We start from the raw sequence: 25,449 nt of genomic DNA on the forward strand, positions 1-25,449 counted from the left end.
ATATTCTTTCATTTAAAAGAACATAAAAAATGGTTTTTTAACAGTTTCTGTAATTATAAATTGTTTTATGATATGTGATAGTTACAAAGTCAATTGTTTACCAATACATTAGTGTACTATTAATCATTTGATTTTATGTTGTATTTTGATTTAGTATTATATTCATATTAAACTTTAAAATGTTTGATGTACAACATTTATAAATTCAGGTCAGGTCTAGGATCATTATGATCACCCTGGTACTGGTAAAATGTAACCTAGTTCTACCTGCCCCATATTTTACTACGTTGTAAGATTTGCTTTTACAAACAAAGGTTAAAAGGGAAATAAACTTTGATTTGAAATTTCTCTGCCTTGGGGCTCTTGATTAAGTAAAGGTTAGAGATGGTGTCTTGATAAAAATACTCATCTTGGGCAGATGTTAACTGCATCCAGCTACTTTCTTGTATAAGACCTTCTAGGCAAAGTATTAGAGGTAAGCAGAATAATTCTGTTGACTAGCTTCGTACCCCTTCCTCATCTATTAGGTTGGTGTAGATATACATTTGTGTTTATATTTCCGCTATTATTTCCTGCGTAGGATGATGAAAGCTGGATCATCATGACTCTACTCATAGATTTTAGCCTTTATCTCATTGATAATGGTTATGCAACTCTTCCTTTTATCTCCTATTGAGGGCAGAGTTATAAAATTCAGTTTAATAGTTCTTAGGCCATTTTTATCCAACTCTGTGGTAGTTCTCAGCGAGGCTGATTCCTTAAAAAATCTTAAACAATATCATTAATTAAAGTAAGTCAAAAATTCTTTATTCAATGGGTTTGATCTTATTTCCTCTCCCAAGGATAAAGCTGATCTATTTGAAAAGAACTTTTTCTCTAATTCAGCTTTTGAATTTAATGGCCTTATGCTTTCTGTCATTACAGTTAAACAGGCCAACCCAGTGTTAGACATCTAAATTACTCTGGCTTCTGTTGCTAAGGTCATTTCTCAATTAACTCTTTTATGACTTGTATTCCAGACAACATTCCTCTCATAGTCTAACGAAAGTCTTATCCAGAATTCTCTTTAAATTTTTTAATAAATAATTGACCAAATTTTGTTTTCCTGCCTGTTTGAAAATGGCATCTGTAATTCTAGTTTTAAAAAGCTCTAAAGAACATTCTGACCCCTCTAACTATCATCTAATCACTCTTCTCTCTATTATTGGCAAGGTCTTTGAGTCTTTAATAAACAAATTTTTAACACCCTATTTCGAGTTAATTACTTACACTCTGGCCAACATTCTTCTTCGTTTCCAGTAACTTCTGGGTTACCTCAAAATTCTATCCTTGCTCCTGTAATGTTTCTTATTTACATAAGAAGCAATATAAGAATAATGATATCCTGACAACCTTAAATTTATAATGGCTTTATTAGCTGACAACTAAACTTTAAATTCCTGTCTTTACAAAAACTATTTTTGATTGCTTAGAACAGCAGCTCATCTTGAATATGATCTCTCTTATGTAACAGCTTGGAGCTTGCAGTGGCTTTTTAGTGGAAATTTTAGCTCTAACATTTACTTAAATTTGTTTACTGCAAACAACTATCAAAATACTGTCAACATTCCTATATTAATGAATGGTAACCCTCTCACTGAGTCCTCTTCTTTACCTCTTGGATTATCATAACTATAAAGTTATGATTATTACAAAGTTAGTATCTGTTAAGGTTTGCTCTCTTTATTGTTAATGAGGGAATCCCATTGCGACCTATTGTTTCAGCATGTAATGGCCCAACGGACCATATATCTAAATTTATCACACATTTTATACAACCAGCAGCAGATTCCTTTCCTTCATATATTAAAGATAGTACTTATTTTCTTAATATGCTTCAATCCCATCAATTTATCTCTTCTAGCTATTTTTTGTAACAGCAGATCTCATCTCACTAGATTCCAAATCCTACATCAAGAAGGAATTGAAGCAACCATTTTTTATATGAAGCAGATTCCAATTCATCAGAGAAATCAACAGAGAACACTTCACTTTCACTTCTTATTTCATCCTTATTGATTATTTTACTTAATGCTTATCTTTACCATGCTCACCATTTTCTCACTCCTGATTCCGTTCTCTACCTTTACAAATCTTTTATTCATCCCAGTATAGAATACTTTTATCATATTTAGGCTGGTTCTTCTAATGATCCTCTATTTGTTCTAGACAAATTCCAAAAACACATTTTAAATGTAGTTGCACCTGCTTTATCTGCCAAGCTTGAACCCCTTTTCGATTGTTATAAAGTTGCTTCTCTTTCTATTTTCTACAAATGCTATCATGGTTGCTGCTCAAATGACCTATCAACTCTAGTTCCATCAACCAAAACTCATTCTCACTTCACTCGTCATTCAGCTAGTTTGTATCCTTTTACTGTATCTGTCCCTTCATAATATAAAAATTTTCATTCATCTAGTTTTTTTCTCCGAACTTCAATGCTTTGGAACTCTCTCCCATCTTCATGTTTTCTTGACTCATACAACCCTCAACTTTTCAAGTCTTCTATCAACCGTTCATTGTTTTTTTAACTCTCATAGAGTCTAAAATTAAAAAAAAAAAAATTAAGTTGGTGGTTCATAAATGATTTGATAAAAAGTCTCATTTTTTTAGGGTTGAAACTCTGAACTTAGTAAATAAATATAAACCAGTGAATCTAGGTCAGGTAAGATTTTCTACTATTTTGATTTAATGTTATATTTTTTAATTTTAATTTTAATTTTTGTTGTACAAGTATATGGTTATAACTTAACATATACATTATCATTTATTAGTATTTAATATTTAATACTGGGAACCCAAATATAAAGGTGTATATGTGAAATTGTATCTAATTTTAAGTAAAAATTTACAATGTTTACAAATATTAAACATTAAAATAAAATAAGTTAAAATACTCAAAACAATGTAGAACAACCAAAAAATAAAAACAGAAACATTCTTAATTAAAAAAAAAAAGGCCTTGTTTTAAATAAAAATTGCTTAATGCAGGCTCGGACAAAAATGGTGTGCGATCAAACACTACTGCTGATCACGCAAATGATTTGTTGACAACTTGACCGCGACTGTTTAGATGTTTTAATGATTTTAAATATTTCAGTAATGACTGAAAAAAGAAATGCTAAGCTAAATAGTTTAGCCTAGTGCTTGAAGTCTTTTTTTTTAGCTTAGTGCTTGAAGTCTGAAAACTATAAAAAAAAATGAAGAAAACGGGAAAAGTAAACAATTCCTCACAAAGAAAGAAAATATATAAGCTTTAAAATAAAGCTCAAGAAACTCACTCTCGACTTTTTTTTACGTTTTTAATTATGGTTGAAATAAATTACTTTAAAACTTATTTTTCGAAATGTTTTATTAAAGTTACATAAAACGCTTTTACAAATTACTTCTAATGATTGTTTGATAAATGAAAAAGTTTTATTTAAATTGTTGTTATTTAAAAAGTGAAAGCTTGGCCACGATTTTTTCGATAATTAAAATGCGCGCTGAAAAAAACAGACAGGAAAAAATTTATTAAAGGCTAAAATATATAAAAAAGAAAGAAATCTTATCAAAAGAAAAATTAAAAAAAAAAATTAAAATCCATAACTTTAAAAAAAATTCATCTAATATAAATCTGAAAAACTAAATTATTTTTAATTAAGCATTTAAGTGTAAACAAATTTTATTAGACAGTTTACATAGCTTAACAAAAAAAAAAACTTTATGTTTTCGACTATTAAATTAAATTTATGGATTCATCAAAAAGTTTGTTTAAAAAAATCGTCATCGTTGTTTTTATAAAATTAATTGTACAAATTGTTTTAAAGACATTTATACAAGTTGTCGCAAAAAAATAATATATACATGGTCAGAAATAGAGTGCGATCGCATGGCTTTCCTGTCCACGACTGGTTTAAAGTTTAAAAAAAAAGTAATATGAAAGATTTTTAAAAAAGTTTTAGATATTAAAATTTATTATAAAGATTACATGCCTACCAAAAAGAGTTTACATCTTTAATTTACACAAAATATGTTTATTTTAAACGATCATAATTAATTTTTGATTTTATTTAAAGCCTTCGCATAAAATAAAAACGTAAGAAAAGATCAACGGTTGATTGTTATTCATAGTGTAATGATTTTTTTATTGCATTTAAATTGTTAAAACATTAAAACAGCCATGGTCAAATTGTAAAGAAAAAAATGTCATAGTGTGGTCAGTTAAAGAGTGCATTACACAATATATGGCGTCATAAAGTTCTTTTTATTTTTTATTTTTGAAAGACATTAACTTTTTTAAATTACCGCAATAATATTAATTACCGCAAAACAAGTTAAATGTTATTTAATAGCTTTTTTATTATTACTATAAGGAAATGTTTATTTTCTTCTATTTTTTTTAATATTAATTAATTAAAATCAATATTGCATTTTTAAAGGTGTTTGATATTAACCAATTTCTTTCTTTTCTCTACTTGCATAAATTTTTCTCTATTTGCATAAATGAATTAAAATATGTTAAATTTTTGAATTCTCAAAATGATTATTTCTTAAATTTCTAATTGCGGCTTTGCAACTGCAAATAATTTTTTAAAAAAAAAAAATCGCTGTATATCGTTTATTAAAAGATGATCACTGTGATTTAACTTGCGTTAGGGGAAATTCGTGTAGCTAGGGCCGGATTTTTTCAATGACCCAAATCAAGGCTCTGGGCTTGTTTAAAAATGGTGAAACTAATATGATCACATCTTTATACTAATTAGTTTGTATTAATATAGGTATAATGACATAAAATATAAAAGTTCATCATGTAAAAGGGTTTAAAAATTAGTGGCCCTAGGTACAATAACCTTTTTTTAATTGTACCTAGGACTACCAGCTATTGTATCAGGGCCGCTCTCTATGAATTAAGTTTAACTCCATAATCATTAGACTACAAAGATAGTCACTTAAATTTTGTTAAAAATTTGTTTAATCTAGCATTGTTTTCAAAAAATTTATCTAGTATTATATAGAATCCTAAAATTTTCAACATTTAAAAATATTTAATGTTGCTGGTTCCATTCAAATCAAAGATTTTTAAACAAGTTTTCTTTTTTTTCCAATTTTTGTTGCACTTTGAAGTGCAATAGCGTTTCTTTCTAGAGTTTCAGTGAGAATTCGACATTTACCTGGTTTTCTACCTCCTCTTTTAGATAAACGAGGTTTTGCTTTCGGAAAAGGGCAGACCTGTTCTGGCGTTATACATGAAACAGGTTTTGATAGAGAAAAGTCTATTTCCATTTTAGACGAATCGTTGCCATGTACAGGAATATAATTGTTTTGTAAATTTAATGACGATTCTTTGACTAACTCATTTTTTTTTGTCAGAAATAGAATTATTTGGACAGTTTAATGCTGGATCTTGTCTGTCGGTTACACTTAAACTCAAATATTCATCATCAGTAAATATGTTTTGATTAACTGGCCATACACCAGACACACGAAAACCTGCTAGAATGTTTAAAGAAGTAAAAGCCAAAGGATAACATTTGCCAATGTTTTCTGCAACGTCATTTATGGTGATTGGCTTTCCTGGATTTGACAGCATCCAATCACAACAAGCTGTGCTGTAGAATTTCTTTAAAGGTCCAAAAACACCTCTGTCTAATGGCTGAAGCTTATGGCTGGTATGTGGAGGAAAAGTAAGCATTGTTATACCTTTTTCTTTAGCAAAAGTAATCGCTTTAATACTGGCATGACTTTCATGGTTATCCAATAATAATAATAATGGCTGATCTACAGAGCAATTGATATGGTAAATAAAATGTTTCATAAACTCTAAAAAAATTTTCAGCATTTGACCATCCACTTATATGTGCTGTTCCCTTTTTTCCTGGAGGTGGTTCTTTCAGCATATGATTTTTGAAGTTCACTCTTGGAAAAATCATCATAGGGGTATGGAATTTCTGATTGCATTTACACAGCTAATAATAGTTATATTAGTTCCTTGTTCACCAGAAGTTTAGCTCTTAATCTGTTTTTTGCCTTTCAGGGCTACAACTTTAACAGGTGTTTGCACATTTGTAATACCTGTTTCATCCACATTAAAGATGCATTCAGGCAAAAACATATATTTTGAGAAGACTTCAAGATATTTTGAAAAAAACATGAAATATTTGCTTTGTTGAAACGGGTGGCTCTTGCTAAACTTGTGGCTCTTGCTAAACTTGTGACTTGTGACTTCCTTAAAGAAAGAAACTTATTATTTATTTTCATAAAATCAGAATACCATTGCTCACTGGCTTTACTATTTTTATCCCAGGAGGTTGGATATTTTTTAGCATTGGTTTTTGCATACTCAAAAGCAAGCTTTTTAAGCTGTGGCTTTGACAGTCCATAATGCATATTGCTTGCAATGACAAGGTACTCAACTAAGGCTTTTTCTTCATCTTTAGAGAATACATTCCAAACAGCACATTGGTTAAAATATTGATATTTTAGTTCAGTATTTTTAAAACTATTCTTCTGACAAAAGTTTATATGTCTTTGGAGTGTTGTTCTGCTGATACTAAAATGTCGTGCTGCAGTTCTTAAGAAAATCCATCCTTCATTACTGCTTCTGCAGCAAGAGTTACACTTTCTACATTAGGTTTTGAACGCTTTTTTCCATTATTATTCCTAGGCATCTAAAAAAATAGTTAAAAAAATCTCAAATATTTTTAAAGTGAAATATAAACAAATTACACATTTTTAAAATGTGTAAAGATAAACTACTACTACTACTACTACTACTACTACTACTACTACTACTACTACTACTACTACTACTACTACTACTACTACTACTACTACTACTACTACTACTACTACAACTACTACTACTACTAAAATATAATAAAAATCACAGAGATTTAATATAAATATATCAACAGCAAAAACATTTTAAGATAACAAAAGGTGTGTAGCAAACTTTACAACTCTCATAATTAAAATATAAATATCACATTGATATACATCACTGTAAAGTATCTAAAAAAAAGTAAACTTATTGAACATCGCATTTAGTACTTAAGTAACAAACAATAATATCTACTAGAACCTATGGGAAAGCATTTCCTCTAGGATTGTAAAACAATATAAGATAAAAGCAGCAAAACTTTACTTTAGACCATCAAAAAGCGTTTTCTAATTATAACTTGCCATGGCAGCACTCTCTGAGTATCAAAGTAGGATTAAAAAATAATTTTTTTAACTAATCCCTTGACTGAGAAGCATAACTTAGAACTTTTTAGATTTCAAATAAAGTGGGGTGGCCTAGGTACAAGGAGGCCCTAGCTACACAAACTTCCCCTATATAAAAAAAAGTTTAACCCAAGCATTAACTTTAGTTTTAATAAACTTAAATATATTTTTTAGATCAAAATTAAATAATATAAATTTAAATCTAAATTAATTTATACATTTTTTTATAAGAATAAAATTATATTATAATTAGTTATTTTTATTAAATTAGTTTAAAATTAAATCATATTTTTTATCAGAATTAAATTATGATTTTATGATCTTTGCTTCAAGCTTAAAAAATCAATCATTACAATAAAATAGAAACAAAATAAAAATAAAATTTCAATTTTATTTGAGTTTTTTTATTAGTAAATAGCACTTATATCACTTATATGCGGTAGTGGTGTAGTGGTAAAGTGCTCGCTTTATAAGCGAGAGTTTCCGAGTTTGATCACCACCACGTCCCTGGTAGTACTGCGCTCAACTTGTTTCTCCGCGCAGCAGCCTTGTTCGTCAGTGTTTGTGTTTCGGAGATATAGAGTTAAAAGTGGGTTATAACCACAATTAAGTAGCCTCCTCGTCTTTAGTGGCCTTCACGGCCTAGAGGAGGCAAATCAACAAAAAAAAAAAAAAAAAATCAAACGTCATTCAAACTTTTGTAACAAATATTTTTCCATTAACGTCATTAAAAAGTAATGGAACGCTTAATGCTTTAAAACAAGGCCTGATATATATATGTGTATATATATGTATATATATATATATATATATATATATATATATATATATATATATATATATATATATGTATATATATATATGTATATATATGTGTGTGTGTATATAGATAGAAGAGAGGCCTCAGCAGGAGTACATGAGTGCTCGAACAGCGAATCTCCTTTCTAAATTAAACTTGGTGTGTGACACTTCTCGAGAAGCATTTTTGCAGTCTTTTGTGATGTTTAGATAAAAAAGCTCATTGGTAGAATAAAATTGAATACATTTTAGTAATAGTTTTTTAAGTTTTTCACTGTAATGTTTTGTATCATATCATAAATACTTCAGAAAACAATCTTTAGTAATGGTTGTTTTACTGATATTTATTCAAGCATCATATCATTTTCTAGGGAAATTATTAAAAAGAACCTTGCATTTGACCAAATTTTTGAACTAAAATTTTTAAACTAATGTGTATTTAGATCTCTTTTTTATTGATAGGATTTAATATTTTATAATTTTAATTGATAGGATTTAATATTTAATAAATAATATTTTGTGTTGCATTTTTTTCTTATTTTCATATTTAAAGTTTCTTCATTACTCCTTTTCTTTGTGAACGTTTTTTTTCCAATTTGAAAAGTTGAAAAATTGCACTGAAATAACACCAAGCATGAGAGGAAGTAAATATAAGAAAAGACTTATGTAATTTAAACTTAAACGAATGAGTGCAATACTGTTAAAATTGTTTTTGTGCAATGTAGGTCAAATTTAAATGAACAATTTTTATATACTGTTTATTAAAAAAATTTCAAGTTTTAAATAAGTATTTATCTATCATTTTCATTTTGATTATGTCGTATTTTAGATTAAAATACAACTTAGTTAAAATAAAAGACTAAATTTAACACACAACTATAAAAATATTGTGTATTAAAAAGTATATTGTTTGTTTATGTAAGTGAAATATGACTTAATTTAAAAGACTATTTAAAAATTGCTGTTTTGAACTAATTTTGCTGTTTAAAATATATATATATATATATATATATATTTATATATATATATATATACACATATATATATATATATATATATATATATATATATATATATATATATATATATATATATATATATATATATATATATATATATATATATATATATATATATATATATATATAGAACCCTTAGATGTTGTCCGAAAGTTTTTTCGATATTTTGTTGACAAAAAGTAAAAATTAAAATGCAAGACCGGAATTTTTTTTTTTTAATAACGATAGACTGCCTGCCCCAACCAAACCCTCAGTCGATGTAGCAGCACTCCCTTGCGGGTCAGGCTATTTGTCAGTCGATGTAGCAGCACTCCCTTGCGAGTCAGGCTATTTGTCAGTCGATGTAGCAGCACTCCCTTGCGAGTCAGGCTATTTGTCAGTCGATGTAGCAGCACTCCCTTGCGAGTCAGGCTATAAGATAGTCGATGTAGCAACACTCCGCGCATGATTTACAGTAAAAAAAATAAAAATAAAAACATTTTATTAAAAAAAATAAAAATAAAAACATTTTATTAAAAAAAATAAAAATAAAAACATTGTTTATATTGTTAAAAACATTCAAAATGTTATAAAAACATTCAGAATGTTTTTAAAAACATTCTGGTCAATTAAGTTTGCGTTTTTGTGGTTTGTTTAAAAAGCGATTAATTTGTAATTAAATTAATGGTTTTTACTTTCGTCCAACACGGAAATGTTGGACGAAAGTCAAAAGTAATTAAAAGTGACGTATGTGTTGGCGTAAGAATCACTTTTTTCCTTCCGCTCTTCCTAAAGCCAACAAACTATAGAACTATATATATATATATATATATATATATATATATATATATGTATTTCGATTTTCAAAAATGATTATTGTATAACCGAAACATATTGTTAAAACTGAAAAAAAATTGTTTTATATATATACATATACATACACATATACATATATATATATATATATATATATTTATATATACATATATATATATATATATATACATATATATACATATGTATACTTATATATACATATATATATATATATATACATATATATATACATATATATATATATATATATATATATATATATATATATATACATATATATATATATATATATATATATATATATACATATATATATATATATATATATATATATATATATATATATATATATATATATATATATATATATATATACATATATATATATATACATGTATATATATACATGTATATATACATATATGTACATATGTATATATACATATATATATATACATATATATATATATATATATATATATATATATATATATATATATATATATATATATATATATATATATATATATATATATCTTCAGTAATGGCTTAATGTTTACCATTAATGGTAAAAATGGCTCTTAACTGCTCTTTGTGTTAATGTATACAAAATTACAATATAAGTTATGTAAAAACCATTAAATTAATCAAGGAAATAATTAAATTTTATATATTTTTTAAAAATCATTAAAACCAAATTCAAATTCAATAGATTTTTTTTTTTTTTAATTCAGAATATCTTTTTTTGTTTTTTTACTGTTTTTATTATTTAATTTTTTTTTATTTAATTGATTTTTCATTTTCATTTTATTGACTATTTTATTAAGAGGTTAGCACAGATATAGCATCAACTGACTTAAATAGGGATTGCAACTACATCGACTGAGGGTTTTGGTGTGGGCAGCTCATCTATCAATTTGAAAAAAAATCTTTATATTTTTAAACTTTTCTTGTCTTCTATATTAACCTTTTAAAATAAAAAACATTTTTACATGTTTACATTTTATGGTAAAAAATTAAACTATACCAAGCATTAGTATACATTTATATATATATATATATATATATATATATATATATATATATATATATATATATATATATATATATATATATATATATATATATATATATATATATTTATATATATATATATTTATATATATATTTATATATATATTTATATATGATATAGAGTATATAGATCAGCAGTTTCTTACTCTTTTTGCTTAACCTTAAAGCTTTTTCAGAAAATGAAAAAAAAGTTAAAGAATTATGATAAGAAAAAAATAGTCCATGTAGCGGCACTCCTACTAGGCTATAAGATAGTTAATGTATGTACTGAAGCCCCTGGTAACAGGCTATTTTACTATGATATCAGATTTTCTCTGGAACAAAGATGGAACAAACTGGAGCAAACAGAAGCCTCAACAAAAAAAATCTAAACATGAAACTAAAAAAACCTGTAGAGTCAAGAAATAAATTGAAGCAAAACCCTAGTGGAACCGTAAGAGAATGAAATAAAAACAAATGCAAATTAAGAGCAACAACAACAACAACAAAAAGACAATACAGTGTAACTATCAAAAACTATTACTATTCAATTATCAAAATCTTCTCTTCTCTTATAATTAAGATTATTGGAAAGTAACTTCTCCATAATGTTGTTTATCGAATATCGAATAGTTATACTTACATATAGGCTAGTGACTGAGAGTTTTAAGGCAATTATTATGTAGTTTTTGAAATCTTCAAAGACCTGTATTTTTTAAGAAAAAAAATTTGGCTTTAAATTCTTCAAAAAGTTTTTAATTTTGAATTACTTTTTTTTTTAATTACTCATTAGATTAGTTCTAGTTTTAGTTTCTTTTTTAATTTTATTTTATAGGGTTTTCCTGATTTTCCAGAAGTTGTTCCCACAACCTTAAAAAATGCATTAGTTGCTACACAAGCACCTAATGCTCCAGTTGTCAACAACCAGTACACAAGAGGTCAGGTAATAAATTTTTTTTAGTGAATTTTTAAAAGATAAAAGTATTTTTAATTATATGAGAATTGTCATATAGATAATTAATTTTAAAATGAATCGTGCAACACTGATTATGTTATCTTTTTGTTTAAAAAAATATAAAGAGTTTTTTTTATAACATTTTCTTATTAATTTAGATTTAGCTTCTTTTTTTCTCAATTACAGAAAAAAAAAGTTTGTTATATGTCTGAAATATTTATTGTTCAAATTTCTTTATATTTAGTAATGTAGTTTTTAAAAGGTTGTTGTATTTCATCAAGTGGTAATTTTTAGTGTTAATTTCTTCAGTTTCGTGTTTCTTACTATTAATTTTACTGTTAGCTCAGAAATAATTTAAAAAAACTCTTTTGTCAAGGAATAACAACCCACAGCCACAAGTATACTTTAAATAGATGTATTTCATAATCAATACCCACTATGTATCTTAAACTTTTTAGAAACAGTATTAAATTCTTCTATGATTTATACCCCCTCGATTTCTTTAAATTAAACCCAATGGCAGGCTTGGACAGGAATGGTGTGCGATCTAGTGCTAAAATATATAAGCACTAAAATAAAAATAAATACTTAAACTTGAAGTGAAACTTTTTGTTACGTTTTTATTGGGTTTAAAATATATATTATTAAAACTTACCTTTTTAAATGTTTTATAAAACGTTAATAAAAAACATTTAATTAAGCTTTAATAAAAGTTATGCAAAACGCATTTAAATTAAGTAGCTAATTACTACTAACTGTTTTGTTTATTAAATGAACAAATTTTATCAAATTTATTAAAAAGTGTTTTATAATATTTTTAAATTGTATAAACATAAAATAGCGTAGTCTTTTTGAAATAGTAATTTTTAAATAATTTCATGCTCTTATTAGTAAGTCAAGTTAAAAAATGGTTTTAAACTTTTTTATTCGTAAAAATAGAAAGAAAAACAACAATTTAATTTAATTTTAATTTGAGCATTACAAGCAATTTGTAACTAATAATAAGTATATCACAAAGTTAAAAATTATTATAAAAGATTTAAATTAATTTATTCCTATTGTAATTAAAAAAAATAAAAAATCTTTTTTCAATAAATGTTTGTTTAGAAGATTTAAAAAAATCGTAAGTTTAGTTATAATAATTAATTCTATGAGCATTACAAAATACTTCAAAACTTTTCTATTAATCAACAAAATACATGCTTATATAAGTAAATAAAGTTATTTTTTATTCTTGTATAATTCATATAAAATGTTCCTACACGAGTTTTAAGCAAGTCGTCACAAAAAGTTTTGAACTTATTCATTAATTAAAGTAACTTGAAAAAAGTTCATTAAAAAATTAATAGTTTAAAAGATTTTTAAGAAGGCATGGAAAAATAGTTTCCAACATTTAAATTTATCATAAAAAATACAATAGCTGCGGTCTAGTTGTAAAGAAAAAATACTATTAGCGTGATCAGTTACAGAGTGCGATCGCACACCATTCCTGTCCAAGCCTGAAGGGGTAATGATCTTTAAGAGTTGAGTCATTAAAATCTCAAAAAATATATATATTCCCCATTTTCTATGACTGATTTATAAACTAGGACTCAAAAATAAGCCATTATATATTTATTCCTTATATCAATAGTTTTTAGTAAGCAGTAGAAAAATAACTATATACATATAGAAAAACTATACATATATGCTTATTGTTTCCTTTTTAAAGATTTGAAACAAAAAACAATTCTATTATAATTAACTTTTAAAAACTTCAAACGTTTCAGTAGCTGTTGTGCGATCTGCTATTTAATAATGGATTGAATATTAGTACCTGTCTAAATGTTATTTAGAATACCCGCTTGAAATGTGTTAATTAATTACCATTGGTATAAAATGTTTCAAAAAACATGAGGAAATAGACTTAAATACATGAAATAATGGACTTACCATGACCCGTATAATACTGGTCATGGTAAGTCTATTGCAAACCAACACTTTAATAATTTCGCTTTATTTAAATAAATTTTAAAAAAAGGCAAAATTTAAAAATATTTGTTTTGAGTTAACGATTAATGTTCAATACTTTAAAACTTCTTATTGTAAACTTTTATGAAAAACCGAAAGAAAGAAAAAAAGGGACACCGTGTTTTTTTTTCTTTAATATGGTTGTATTAATTTTTTTTAGACCATACGCAGCTTATTAGGACTCTTACCCCGTTAATTTTGAAGAAAGTTAAAGTTTGCATTTAAAATATATTTTCTATAAGAAAGAAAGTTGTCTCTTTAATGTGTGTTTAACGTGCAGACTTGCTAATTACTTGAGCAAATTGATGACATAATTATCTCTATCATGACATATGCGCAACAAATTTCCAACAGAGTTTTTCATGTTTTTATAAATTTAAAAAACCTTTTAAAAAAAACTCTCTCTGTTTTGTTTGTTATAGTAGATAATATCTTTATATATGTTATAAATATAATATCTATAGGCCTTTAAAAATGGTTTACTTTGTATTCTAGAAAATAAAAACAAAAAGTGTGTAAGTGAAAGGATTTGAACCCATGTGAAGCACTTCAACCACTTAGGCATACTATATCATCTTTTAACAGTTAAATAAACAAATGAGTTATTAAACTTTATAAAGCATATAAATACATACTTATTAAATTTTATAAAACATATAAAAACATAAAGAAAAAAAATCTTTATAAAACAATATAAAGCATATAAATGCTATAAATCAAAATTAAAGAGATATTCCGCAATGAAGTTTTCAAGTAAAAGTAAATATGTAAAATTTGATATAATATATTTACCTAGGTCACTAATTCCCTGATCGTAACGCTTAAGTATTAATCATGTGGAAGTTATTTCATTTTAAAGTGCGTTAATTACTTAAAAAATATCATGTGTCAAAGCAAATTCATTTTATTTAAACTTTATTCACTAATTGAATTACAATATTGTGTAGTTTAGTGGTTAATAAATTTAATTGTGGTGCCCTATGGGTTCGATTCCTATTGGAATCTGTTTTCGTTTTTTTTTAAGAATATTTTTTTATTAATTAACTAATTGATGCTAATATATTATTAATAATAAATATCAATATAATAAAAGACACAACGGTTAATAAATAGTTAAGTAATTCAGTTAATAAATAACATAAATGCATATAAGATGTCTTGCTTTTGAAGAAAAACGTTATCATTAGCGCTTTTACTCTTGAGTCCTTAATACAAGGTGGGGGGGGGGATTTTAGTCTAGATCTAATAAACAAGGGGCAGGGGTCTTAATAAGCTTGGGGTGATTGGGAAAATTTTCCAAAAATTAATGAACTCCCCTCCCCCTTTTTTTTTTATTTTTTTTTTTATTAGGTACTCAAGAGTAATACTGTTTATAAAGAAATTCTTTAATGAAATTTTTTAACTTTTTTATTTTTAACATTTGTTATAAGTCATTTAAATTTTTAATTTAATTCTTTTTCACTTATAAACACTCATTAGATATGCATAATATATATAAGATTTATTTGCCTTCACTGACTTCACTTCACTTCTCAAAATAATTAACATTACCAAATGTAAAAGGTTGCTAAAAACAGGCCCCCACGGGCGGCCATGAATTTTCTAGTTTTTAATAATTTACATTACTTGAAGTTTTCATGTTAGATATTTGCGTTTACTTTTGTTCACATAGATAAAATACAAATCATTACGTTTTTCAAAACCAGCTTTCTAGAATAAAAAATATTTTTATTTACATCTTTATTACCAAATTAACAAAACATAACAATTTTCAACAGTTTTCAAGGCATGTCTATTGAACAAACACTGAATAATCTAAAAAAAAAATTTAAAAAAAGAAAAAATACACCACACGTATTAACTGGAAATCAATTTATTTATACATAATAACAAAACAAAATATATATAACAAAATATATCAATTTACCTGTTGCTGATGATTTTTCTAGAATATAGTTAAGTATAGTCAAAATCTTAAAAAGACAGTCATTGCAAAGAAAACAAAATAACAAAAACATAAAACAAAACAGGTTTCTTTTATTCAAAAGAAACTTCTTTCTTCAAAAGCATTTTATTTTGTATTTTAGAAAAATTGAAAAAGACTAAATACAAAAAAAGGTCGTAGGAATTAAACAATGGCTTTTTGCATTCGGAGACCTGCATGCTATCCACTCGGCTACGCAGGCATATTGTCAAGCGAAAATTTTGAAACTATATAACAAATAAAAGACTTTATAAAACGGAAATAAGTACTACGGATCAAATCTTAAGGAGATGTTGCCTGCAATGCAATTTTCAAGTGAAAGTAAAACTATAAAACTTTGTATATGTTTTAGTATGTTTTAATATTACATAGTTTGAAGTTTATGTAAGTTGAATATTCGCATAAACTTTCATTGACTTTTCTTATACAAAAAAGTGCTTTGACTCTTTCTCGCTATTACCAAGGTTGAAATGGCTGCCAAGAGTACCATGTACCAAACACACTCGAATTAGCACTGCTATTAAGTTCCTTATCGTATAATAATATGATAACAGCAACGCAAACATTTTATTTAAATAGTAATCAAAACAATTAACATTAAAACAGAAAAACAAACATTTAATTAAATCTAAATAAATTAATTAAATAAAAAATTTTTAAAAGGTTTTAAAATAAAATGTTTTTTGATTTTCAAGTTTTTAAACTAGCATTGACGTTTAAAGAAAATTTTGCATAATGGTGTTTTACAATCGTGTTTTTTTTGTGTCAATTTTATGTTAAATGTTTGTTGATCTAAAATAGTTTTAGGTCTGCAATTTTTTGTTAAACTTGTTTTCCCTAATTTCTAGGTAATTAATTTAATTTTCAAGAAAGCAAAAATAAAGTACAAAAAGTTATTTTGTAAAAAAAAATGATTAGTTCTAATTTTTACTTAGAGGAAAATATAAAGCTGTTGAAATATAGATGTAAAGTATAAAATAGGCGTTTAAAATGTAAATTAGAGCTAGAAACAATTATGTTAATTGAAAATGAAGAAAAAGTGTGCAATTTTATTGCATGTTTATTGTGTTATTATGTTTTGAGCAAGTTTATTAAGGTCAGGTTTTTCCGATTAAATTCCAGCAAATTTTATTTTTAAGTTCAGATTTTTTATTAATATTTAATATTTAGCTCTTCTTTATTTTTAGATGGTAGTTTGTGCATCATGTCATAAAATAAATAAAAGTTTAAATTCTTGCTTATATCAAATCACGATAAGTGTGTACTGGTACATGATCAAATCACGAAAGTGTTTATGTTTTATTTTTTATAGGGTAACATTGATCTTGTAAATGCTATTGCAGACATTTACAGTCCACTCTTTGGTAGATCAATAGATGCAATGAAAGAGGTAAGTTAAAACTTTTACAGTCAATTGGTTTTTAAATTTAATAACCAATTGACTGTAAAATTGTAATAACATATATAATAACATGAAAACTATAACAAATTTTCATGTTATTTTAAGTAGTAGTTAGAACTAAGTAAGTTCAACACTCAGATCTAATCCTTTTTTGTCTCAAGTGAGTGAATTCATTAATCCTTTTTGAACTCCTTTGTGAACCATGGTAGATGAAATAAATTTGTCTGCGTGTAATTTTCTAAAGTATTTGATATGTCAGATATTTGTTCATCAAAAGATTGTAGTCTTATATCCTTTCTTTTTTCCTTGAGAAATGATTGCAGCAGAATCTGTTTTTTTTTTAATTTCATTGTATCTTTTATTTTTTGAAATTAAAAAAAATGTAAAATGCAAAATGTTATAATACAATGTTTTTTTCATACTTAGGCATTTTCTTAATTTAGCCATTATATTTACGCAATAATGAATGTTTTGTAAATAGGTTATGGTTACAGTAGGGGGGTATGAAGCCTTGCATTGTATTATTAATGCTGTTGTCAACCCTGGAGATGAAGTAAGTAATGAATAAAAATGTATACTATTTTGAGTTTGTTTTATTTGTAAGTATCTCTACATGTATATATGCATTTTTATTGTATTTTTTATTATAAGGTCTCTATAAGTTCAACTTAGTTTTACAAATTTGATTTAAGCTTTTTAATATATTTTAACTGAACATGGCTATGATATAGTCAAAACATGTATTTTATAAACTAAATTATTTTAACAAAAATTAAAAAAATTGTCTTATTTATTAGAATATTGAAACATTTTGTGCTGAATAGAAACTTTGGAAAAAAGTTAATTTTTGTATTTGTAAATATTGCTTTTGTAAACTAAACTTTTGCATATGTAAATAAAACAGAAAAACAATTTTTAAAAATTTAATTATCTTCTTTGATGTTTTATGCAAATACAACATAAATGATACGTTTCATTGCAAGTTTCATTTTTGATTTTTTTCTTGTTGTTTTTTTGGTGAATTTTACCTTCAAATTTAGTTTACCCAAAGTATTTTTAATATTAAAAGGTTAATAACTTATTTTAAAGTCATTATTAATTTGCAAAAGTTTTTGTAACTCTCCTAACTTAAGATAAACATTAAAAATGCAAATAAAGAGATTTTAAATAGGAAGAGCAAATAAAAATGTTTTATTAAACATATTGAAAAATCGAAATTAGGGAAAACTGGCGTCAATTAAAAAATTAACTTTAGAATGAAAGATCTTGCTTGTTAATGACAATACTTTTTATTCATAATAAAAAAAAATTGATTAACTTAATCATTAGAATCAATTAATCGATTAAAATCATTACTTTTTTAACGTACTAATTACATTTTCAATGTGATTTATTGTATTATTTATTAATAAATATTGTAAAACCTTAAATCTGAGCCTGATATAGATTGTTTTTTTTTTACTATGATTTTTTGAACCTTTGGTAATTTTAAACCAATTAGGAATCTAACGTTACACGCTGTGCCATCAGGCTGGTCAACACCCTGAGTATTGTAATGAAATCTCTTTCTAAAATAAATTTTGTGAGAATATTTTTGAAAGAAAAAATGTTAAATAACATCTAAAATATTTATTTATTATACCTTGATATTTTCCAAATTTGTATATTTAAATATAAACATGAAACATCCATATTTAAAAATTTATCCAGTTTTCTTATCAATGACTATATAGTTTGTATAAATTTGTATAAAGCTTTTATCAAGGATTATCTTAATTGTTTGCAAAGTTGTTTAAAAAAATACTTATAAAGCTGTTATGAAAGCCTTCATATACAACAATATTTTCACAATAAATTTCATGGTTAAAATGAAATGCCACCGTTTTAACTTGTTAAAGGAATCCCATACCTACGAGACATGTTTTGGTCATATTAAAAAGTATGATAAAAAAAACATTTAGGCTAAATTTTTTTGATTAAAACAAAATAATAAATGCTTACCAAGAATAACTTTTTTATTTTAGTCGAAGCTTGCGTTTTCTGTTTTGTTGTAGGCTGAAAAGTCAGCATAAGATATGTCACAATCTACAGACTTGATAATTTATTTAAGCGCGTTTTATTTCTAAGAGTTTCAGTACATGATGTCATTGATTTTTTCATTTGTGTAAAAGATCAATTATGGAAACAAACAAAAAAAATCAATGGCGTCATGTACTGAAACTCTTAGGAATAAAACACACTTGAATAGATTATAAAGAATAAATTGAATAAAGTCTGTAGATTGCGGCATATATTATACTGACTTTTTGGCCAACAACAAAACTGAGAAGGCAAGCTTCGGCTAAAAATAAAAAAGTTAGTTTTTCTTGGTATGCATTTATCATTTTGTTTTAATCAAAAAGTTTAACCCAATCATTTTTTTTTATCATTCTCTTTAATATGAACACAGTATGTCTCAGAAGTTAGGGATCCCTTTAAGTAAAATTAAATACCAAAAACTCAACAATTTTTGTCAACTTTGCTGCTTCTGCAATTTTAAAATAATGATTCTATTGAATGAAAATATTTGTTTCTCTGTAAAATTTGTTAGGATTTGTGTTTTGAAGTTATAGCATTTAGAAAGGGTAAAAAATAGATGGGTTTTTTAAAAAAAAAATTTCATACTGGCTAGTCATATTAAATTAAATTGAAATTAAAAAGTAAATTTTTATAGTTTTTATTGATTTAAAGTTCACAAATTTAAATTACTTTTAAAATTAAGATAATTTTTTTTTTAAAAGAACCATTTTTAGAAGTTAAGCAATCATTGAAATCATTGAAATTGGGTTAGTAGTTTTATGGTTTCAATCTGAATTTTATGACTAAATAAACAAGTTTCCTCAAAACTATTAATTATGAAACAATTATAAACTTCAAGAAATTCTAAGACATTTATATAAAATATATAAAGTAATTACAATTTGTATACATAATGTTTTTGCTATATATGTTTATATGTGTGTGTATATATATATATATATATATATATATATATATATATATATATATATATATATATATATATATATATATATATATATATATATATATATATATAAATATATATATATATATATATATATATATTTTTCAATATATATATATATATATATATATATATATATATATATATATATGTTTGGCCATGGCTCTCACGCTTAAGCATTTTTATGCTCTGCCGCACACCCATAAACTTTAGCAAGTGCTTAAAAAAGCGCTTGCCAAAAAAGTGTTTATAAAATTAATCATAGAAAAAGTTTGAAAAGATTTATTTGAAAAAATTCATAGTTATATAAATGAAATTTCTTATAATATTCTTTGATAATTTAAATAAAATAGGTTTATTGTAAACATTCATTAGAAGTAATTTGTTAATTTATTTAACAAAGTAATAAGTAAACAATAATTTATGCAAACAATGTATTTATAATTTCTAATAGTTTACAAAGCAATATGCATAATATAAAAAAGTTTATTAGAAATTGAAAAAAAAAAATGTAAATATAAAAAATATTTTCGTTTTTAAACATACATATACATTTATGGAAAATGTAATAGATATATATTACACATTTCAATGCTCAAATTAAGTGATCGCCAATTGGGATATCTGGAAATTTTTCTAGTCATGATATTCTCAGTTTATTAAAAACCGAAATCACTGTTTTAATGAAATGATTAATTTATCATATTGCAAGGAACAAAACAATAAATTTACTGCTAGAAAAAAAAATAGTCAAAACTTAGATATTTTGAATTATTGTTTGTTTAAACACCTGTTAGTTTTAGCAATATAAATAAATTAAAAAGTTTCAGGAATAAAATAATAGGTAATAAAGCCCAAAAAATTTGCATGGTAATTTAAAAATCGACCATTAAAAAATTATACGAAAGGTAGTCTTCTCAGTTTGAAATTTATAACAGGATAATCTTTTTTAAGATAGTCTGCACCTTCTTAAAAAATTCATTTCTTTCTGCTATTTAAATAAAAATAAAAGTAATGAAAAGAATGCAAAATGTATAAATACTAAATAAAATAATTTTAAAAAAGAACTGGTAAAAAAAGCATTTTTCATAAAAGTTGAACAAATGAAGAAAAAAATTTTTCGTTGCAAATAAAACAAAGCGCTTTACCTTTTTAAGCAAGCGTTTTTTTATTCGCTCGCCAAAGTTTTTGCGGGCATGTGGGCAAGCACTAAAAGACTTAAGCGCTAAAGGGCTGTCTAAACAGAGAAGACTGAAAGGTATTTATGCATTGTAGGAAACATTAAAATCGATTTTTTTTACTGCGAAATTTTGAGCAATTATTTATTTAAAAATTTAATTGTTTTAAATTAGAAATTAATTGATAATAAAAATAATAATAAAAAGATGTATTTTAAAATAAGTTGTTAGAGTTTTTTTTTTTGTTGTAAAATAACTATAAAAAGTTTAAATTAGTTTTTATGTTTTCAAAGTCCTTTATTTTTGTACACACATCAGCATTAGAGAGTTAAGAGCATTTAATTGAAAAAAAAAGTAATTTAGGATGTATAAATGTTTATGCAGCCCCGGTCACCTGGCCCCAGCTATATTTTATCAAACCTTGCCCTGGTCAAGTATCAACCCTGGTTGTTTACTAACTGGAAATCTGCATTAATTTAGACTAATTAAGAAAATAAAGTTTAACTCTGTCAAAGAATAAGACTTGTTTGTGATTAAAGAAATTTTAAAATCCAATCTTTGTAGTTTATTGCAGTTGAGTATCAACCCAAATTTGTCATTTATTATTTATCATTGTGCTTTGTATTTATAGTATAAAAAGTTTTTTTTTCTGTATGCTTCAGTATTTATTGAATTTCTTTTTTAAATAAAAATTTTTTTTAGGTAATTTTAATTGAGCCATACTTTGATAGCTATAGTGAAAGCATTCTTGCAATTAACGGAGTTCCTCGCTACATACCTTTACGACTAGTAAGTAATTTAATAATTATGACAAAGTTATGCGTGTAAATAAAGAAGTTGTATCTAAGGAGATAAAATATTTTTAGGTTTTACTAACTTGTAAATTTTACTAAATGTAAAGTTTTATAGCATTATGAGTTACACAATTTACACACAAAAATGTTAATTTTTTTTTGTTAATGTTATAACGGTTAACTAATAACTATAAATATAGTTATTTTTAAGTATTTTTTTTAATCGTTGTTTAAACAATTTTTACATTTAAGCTTTGATTAGTTATTCAAACTTTGGATATTTATTTAAATTATAGTGGTTTTAAATAATCACTATTTTATATATAGTGGTTATTTATAATCACTATATATTTTGATAGTTATAATTTTTTATTTTAACAATTTTTTCTCAAGAGAAATTTTTAAAGTTAGTTTTTATTATCTAACTAAGATCTTAATTCATCAACCAAAACCACTTGTCATCAACCAAAACCACTTGTCATCAACCGAAACCACTTGTCATCAACCGAAACCACTTGTCATCAACCAAAACCACTTGTCATCAACCAAAACCACTTGTCAAACCACTTTTTCAAGTAGTTATTAAGGTGCTCAAATATTAACAGTCTTATCACAGATTTTAAATATTAGCATATTAAAATTGTCAACATAAAAATATGTATGCATATGGAAGAAGGTGGTTAGTGTCCTATGAATGAATAAAAAGGATGACATATATATTTCAGGCAACCTCTTTTTTGAGTTTTTAAAAAAAATAGGTTTTAGGATTTGTTTTCAATACTTGTAAAAACTTAATTTTTGTTTTTTCAATTTCTTGTAAAAACTTGTTTTTTGGGGACTTACTAAAGAGGGGATGCGTGAAATGTCTGCTAAGTAAAGTTTATTTTTATTTGATTCCTCATTTAAAAAAAAGACTGCAGATGTGTGCACCTACTAAAACAAGTTTTTAAAAAAATAAAAATTATGTTATAACTACAACTACAGATCCTGGAGTCTTCGATTTAGTATTGCAGGCATTAACTTCTTGATCTAATAATCTTATAGGTTTATAAAAAGTTAACTTTTATAAAATAAATGTTTGTACATATATATGCACTTGAGTATTTCACATATTTTATTTATTGTAAAATCACCTAAGTTCCGTCACTTAAGCTTAGAACATTTATTTAACACGCTTGAATAAAAAATTTTCAACTTTTATTCTGAAACATACAGACAATTATAATGTAATGATAATTGATAATAAAAAAAATAAAGAAATAAAAATAAAAACTAGTATTCAATATTTAATCAAATTTTAGTTTCAAATTAGAACATCTACTTTGACCAAACTTTCAATACCATCTCATAAGTTTGGTTGCTTTATAAATCTTTATAACACATCACAAACTTAACGTCGCAAATAATGAAAACTAATTTTTACTAATGTTACTTTATTGTAAAACGATGATATAATATCTGTTAATACCAGAAGCCAAGGAGGGCGCCACCCCTAGCTCAAAAAAAAAAGTTCTTTAAGGCTCCAAAGAAAACAACAAAGAGCACATAAAAAACACCCTTTTTAAGTATAAATAGTAGTTTTTTTTTATTTTTAATAAAATTAGTCATCGTATAATTTTAATAAATAAAATAAACCATCAATCAATTGTGCCTGGCTGAGTTGACATTACACAAACATTTTATTTGAAGTTTCGAGCAGTAGCTTATCACAATAACATCTGACAAATGAATAATAACAGGCAAATGTAACTTTGCCGCCATCAAAACACATTTGATTTATAATTAAGCAGTATTTCAAGTCTAGTCAAACTAAAACTAATATCACTTATAAATATTAAAATTTTTACTATAAAATATAAAATATACTACAAAATATAAAAATTTTTCCTAATTTTATCTGTAATGCTTTCACTCAACTTAGTTGGTTTGCCTTTTTTTACACACACTGTTATTTCTGCCGATCAAAGTTGATCTTTTGAAGCCAAATTTTGTAGCTGCTTTCCACTTAATCATACCTTTGTCCACAGCATTCAAACCAGGAGCCATCTGTGCTTTCTCAGGTAAATCTATAGATGACATAGATAAACTTGCAAAAGAACTATTTCAGTGCGTTGCAGTATATATTATTATTTTGTAATTGTTCTTATTAGTAATATAAATTCGTCAGTAAATATTGAAATCAAACTTTAACTGAAATTTGACTGCCAATTTTTAACACTAGTTCATACTCACAAAGTACACTTTTAAACACTAGTTCATACTCACAGAATTAATTTTTTACATATCATTTCACAACATTCCTGCTTATGTCTTATACATTCCTTTTAAATGTAATTTCGCAACATTTACATATCATTTCACAACATGCATTCCTTTTATATATCATTTCACAACATTCCTGCTATGACTAATGCATTCCTGCTTCCTTGCCTCCTTTGTTGTTTATCCATGAATGACCGAAGTTACAGTATTTTAAAATTATACTAGTTTTCAAAAAAAGTACTTACAATTCCAAAATTAATAATTTTTTTTTGTAAATATGATTAAGTGATTCTTAATAATAATACCAAGTTTAAATTTGATCATTTATTTTAATATTTTTGTTATTTTAGATTTAAATAGTATGCCTTTTTTCAAAGTGTTGTTTTGCTAAAAAATTATTTCAGCAGTTTGCAAATAATAATAATTTTTTATAATATTATTTAAGAAAAAAGAGTTTAGGAAATTTGAGTTTAGCATGCCTTTTTTAAATGACTGAAACTACATGGGGACAGATTTTACAGTGTGTATATATATATATATATATATATATATATATATATATATATATATATATATATATATATATATATATGTATATATATATATATGTATATATATATATATATATATATATATATATGTATGTATGTATGTATGTATATATGTATGTATGTATGTATGTATGTATGTATGTATTTAATTAAAGACATGTATATCTTATATATATATACATATATATTATATATTTACGTTTCTAAATTTTGTTTACTATGCATATTTATATATATATCACATCATGTTTTAAATAAATAATGCTTAACGCATTAGCCTAATGTAAATTTGACGTCATAAAATTATCTTAATTTTTTTATTTTTTAAGGGTATTAACTTTTTTTAAATTACTGCAA

At 25.0% G+C, this 25,449-nt stretch overlaps 1 protein-coding gene across 1 annotated transcript in view; it reads left to right on the forward strand.

Moving 5' to 3' along the window:
* LOC136077006 (kynurenine--oxoglutarate transaminase 3-like) overlaps window positions 1–25,449 on the forward strand; it is a 49,368-nt gene that overhangs the window by 2,267 nt on the left and 21,652 nt on the right. The window contains exons 3-7 of the mRNA XM_065791187.1: window positions 2,653–2,704; window positions 11,767–11,874; window positions 17,193–17,270; window positions 17,764–17,835; window positions 22,188–22,274. Of these exons, the coding sequence (XP_065647259.1) occupies window positions 2,653–2,704; window positions 11,767–11,874; window positions 17,193–17,270; window positions 17,764–17,835; window positions 22,188–22,274 (397 nt within the window). The remainder of the gene's footprint in view (window positions 1–2,652; window positions 2,705–11,766; window positions 11,875–17,192; window positions 17,271–17,763; window positions 17,836–22,187; window positions 22,275–25,449) is intronic.

Source organism: Hydra vulgaris, chromosome 02, assembly GCF_038396675.1.
Source record: "Hydra vulgaris chromosome 02, alternate assembly HydraT2T_AEP".
NCBI lineage: Eukaryota > Metazoa > Cnidaria > Hydrozoa > Anthoathecata > Hydridae > Hydra > Hydra vulgaris.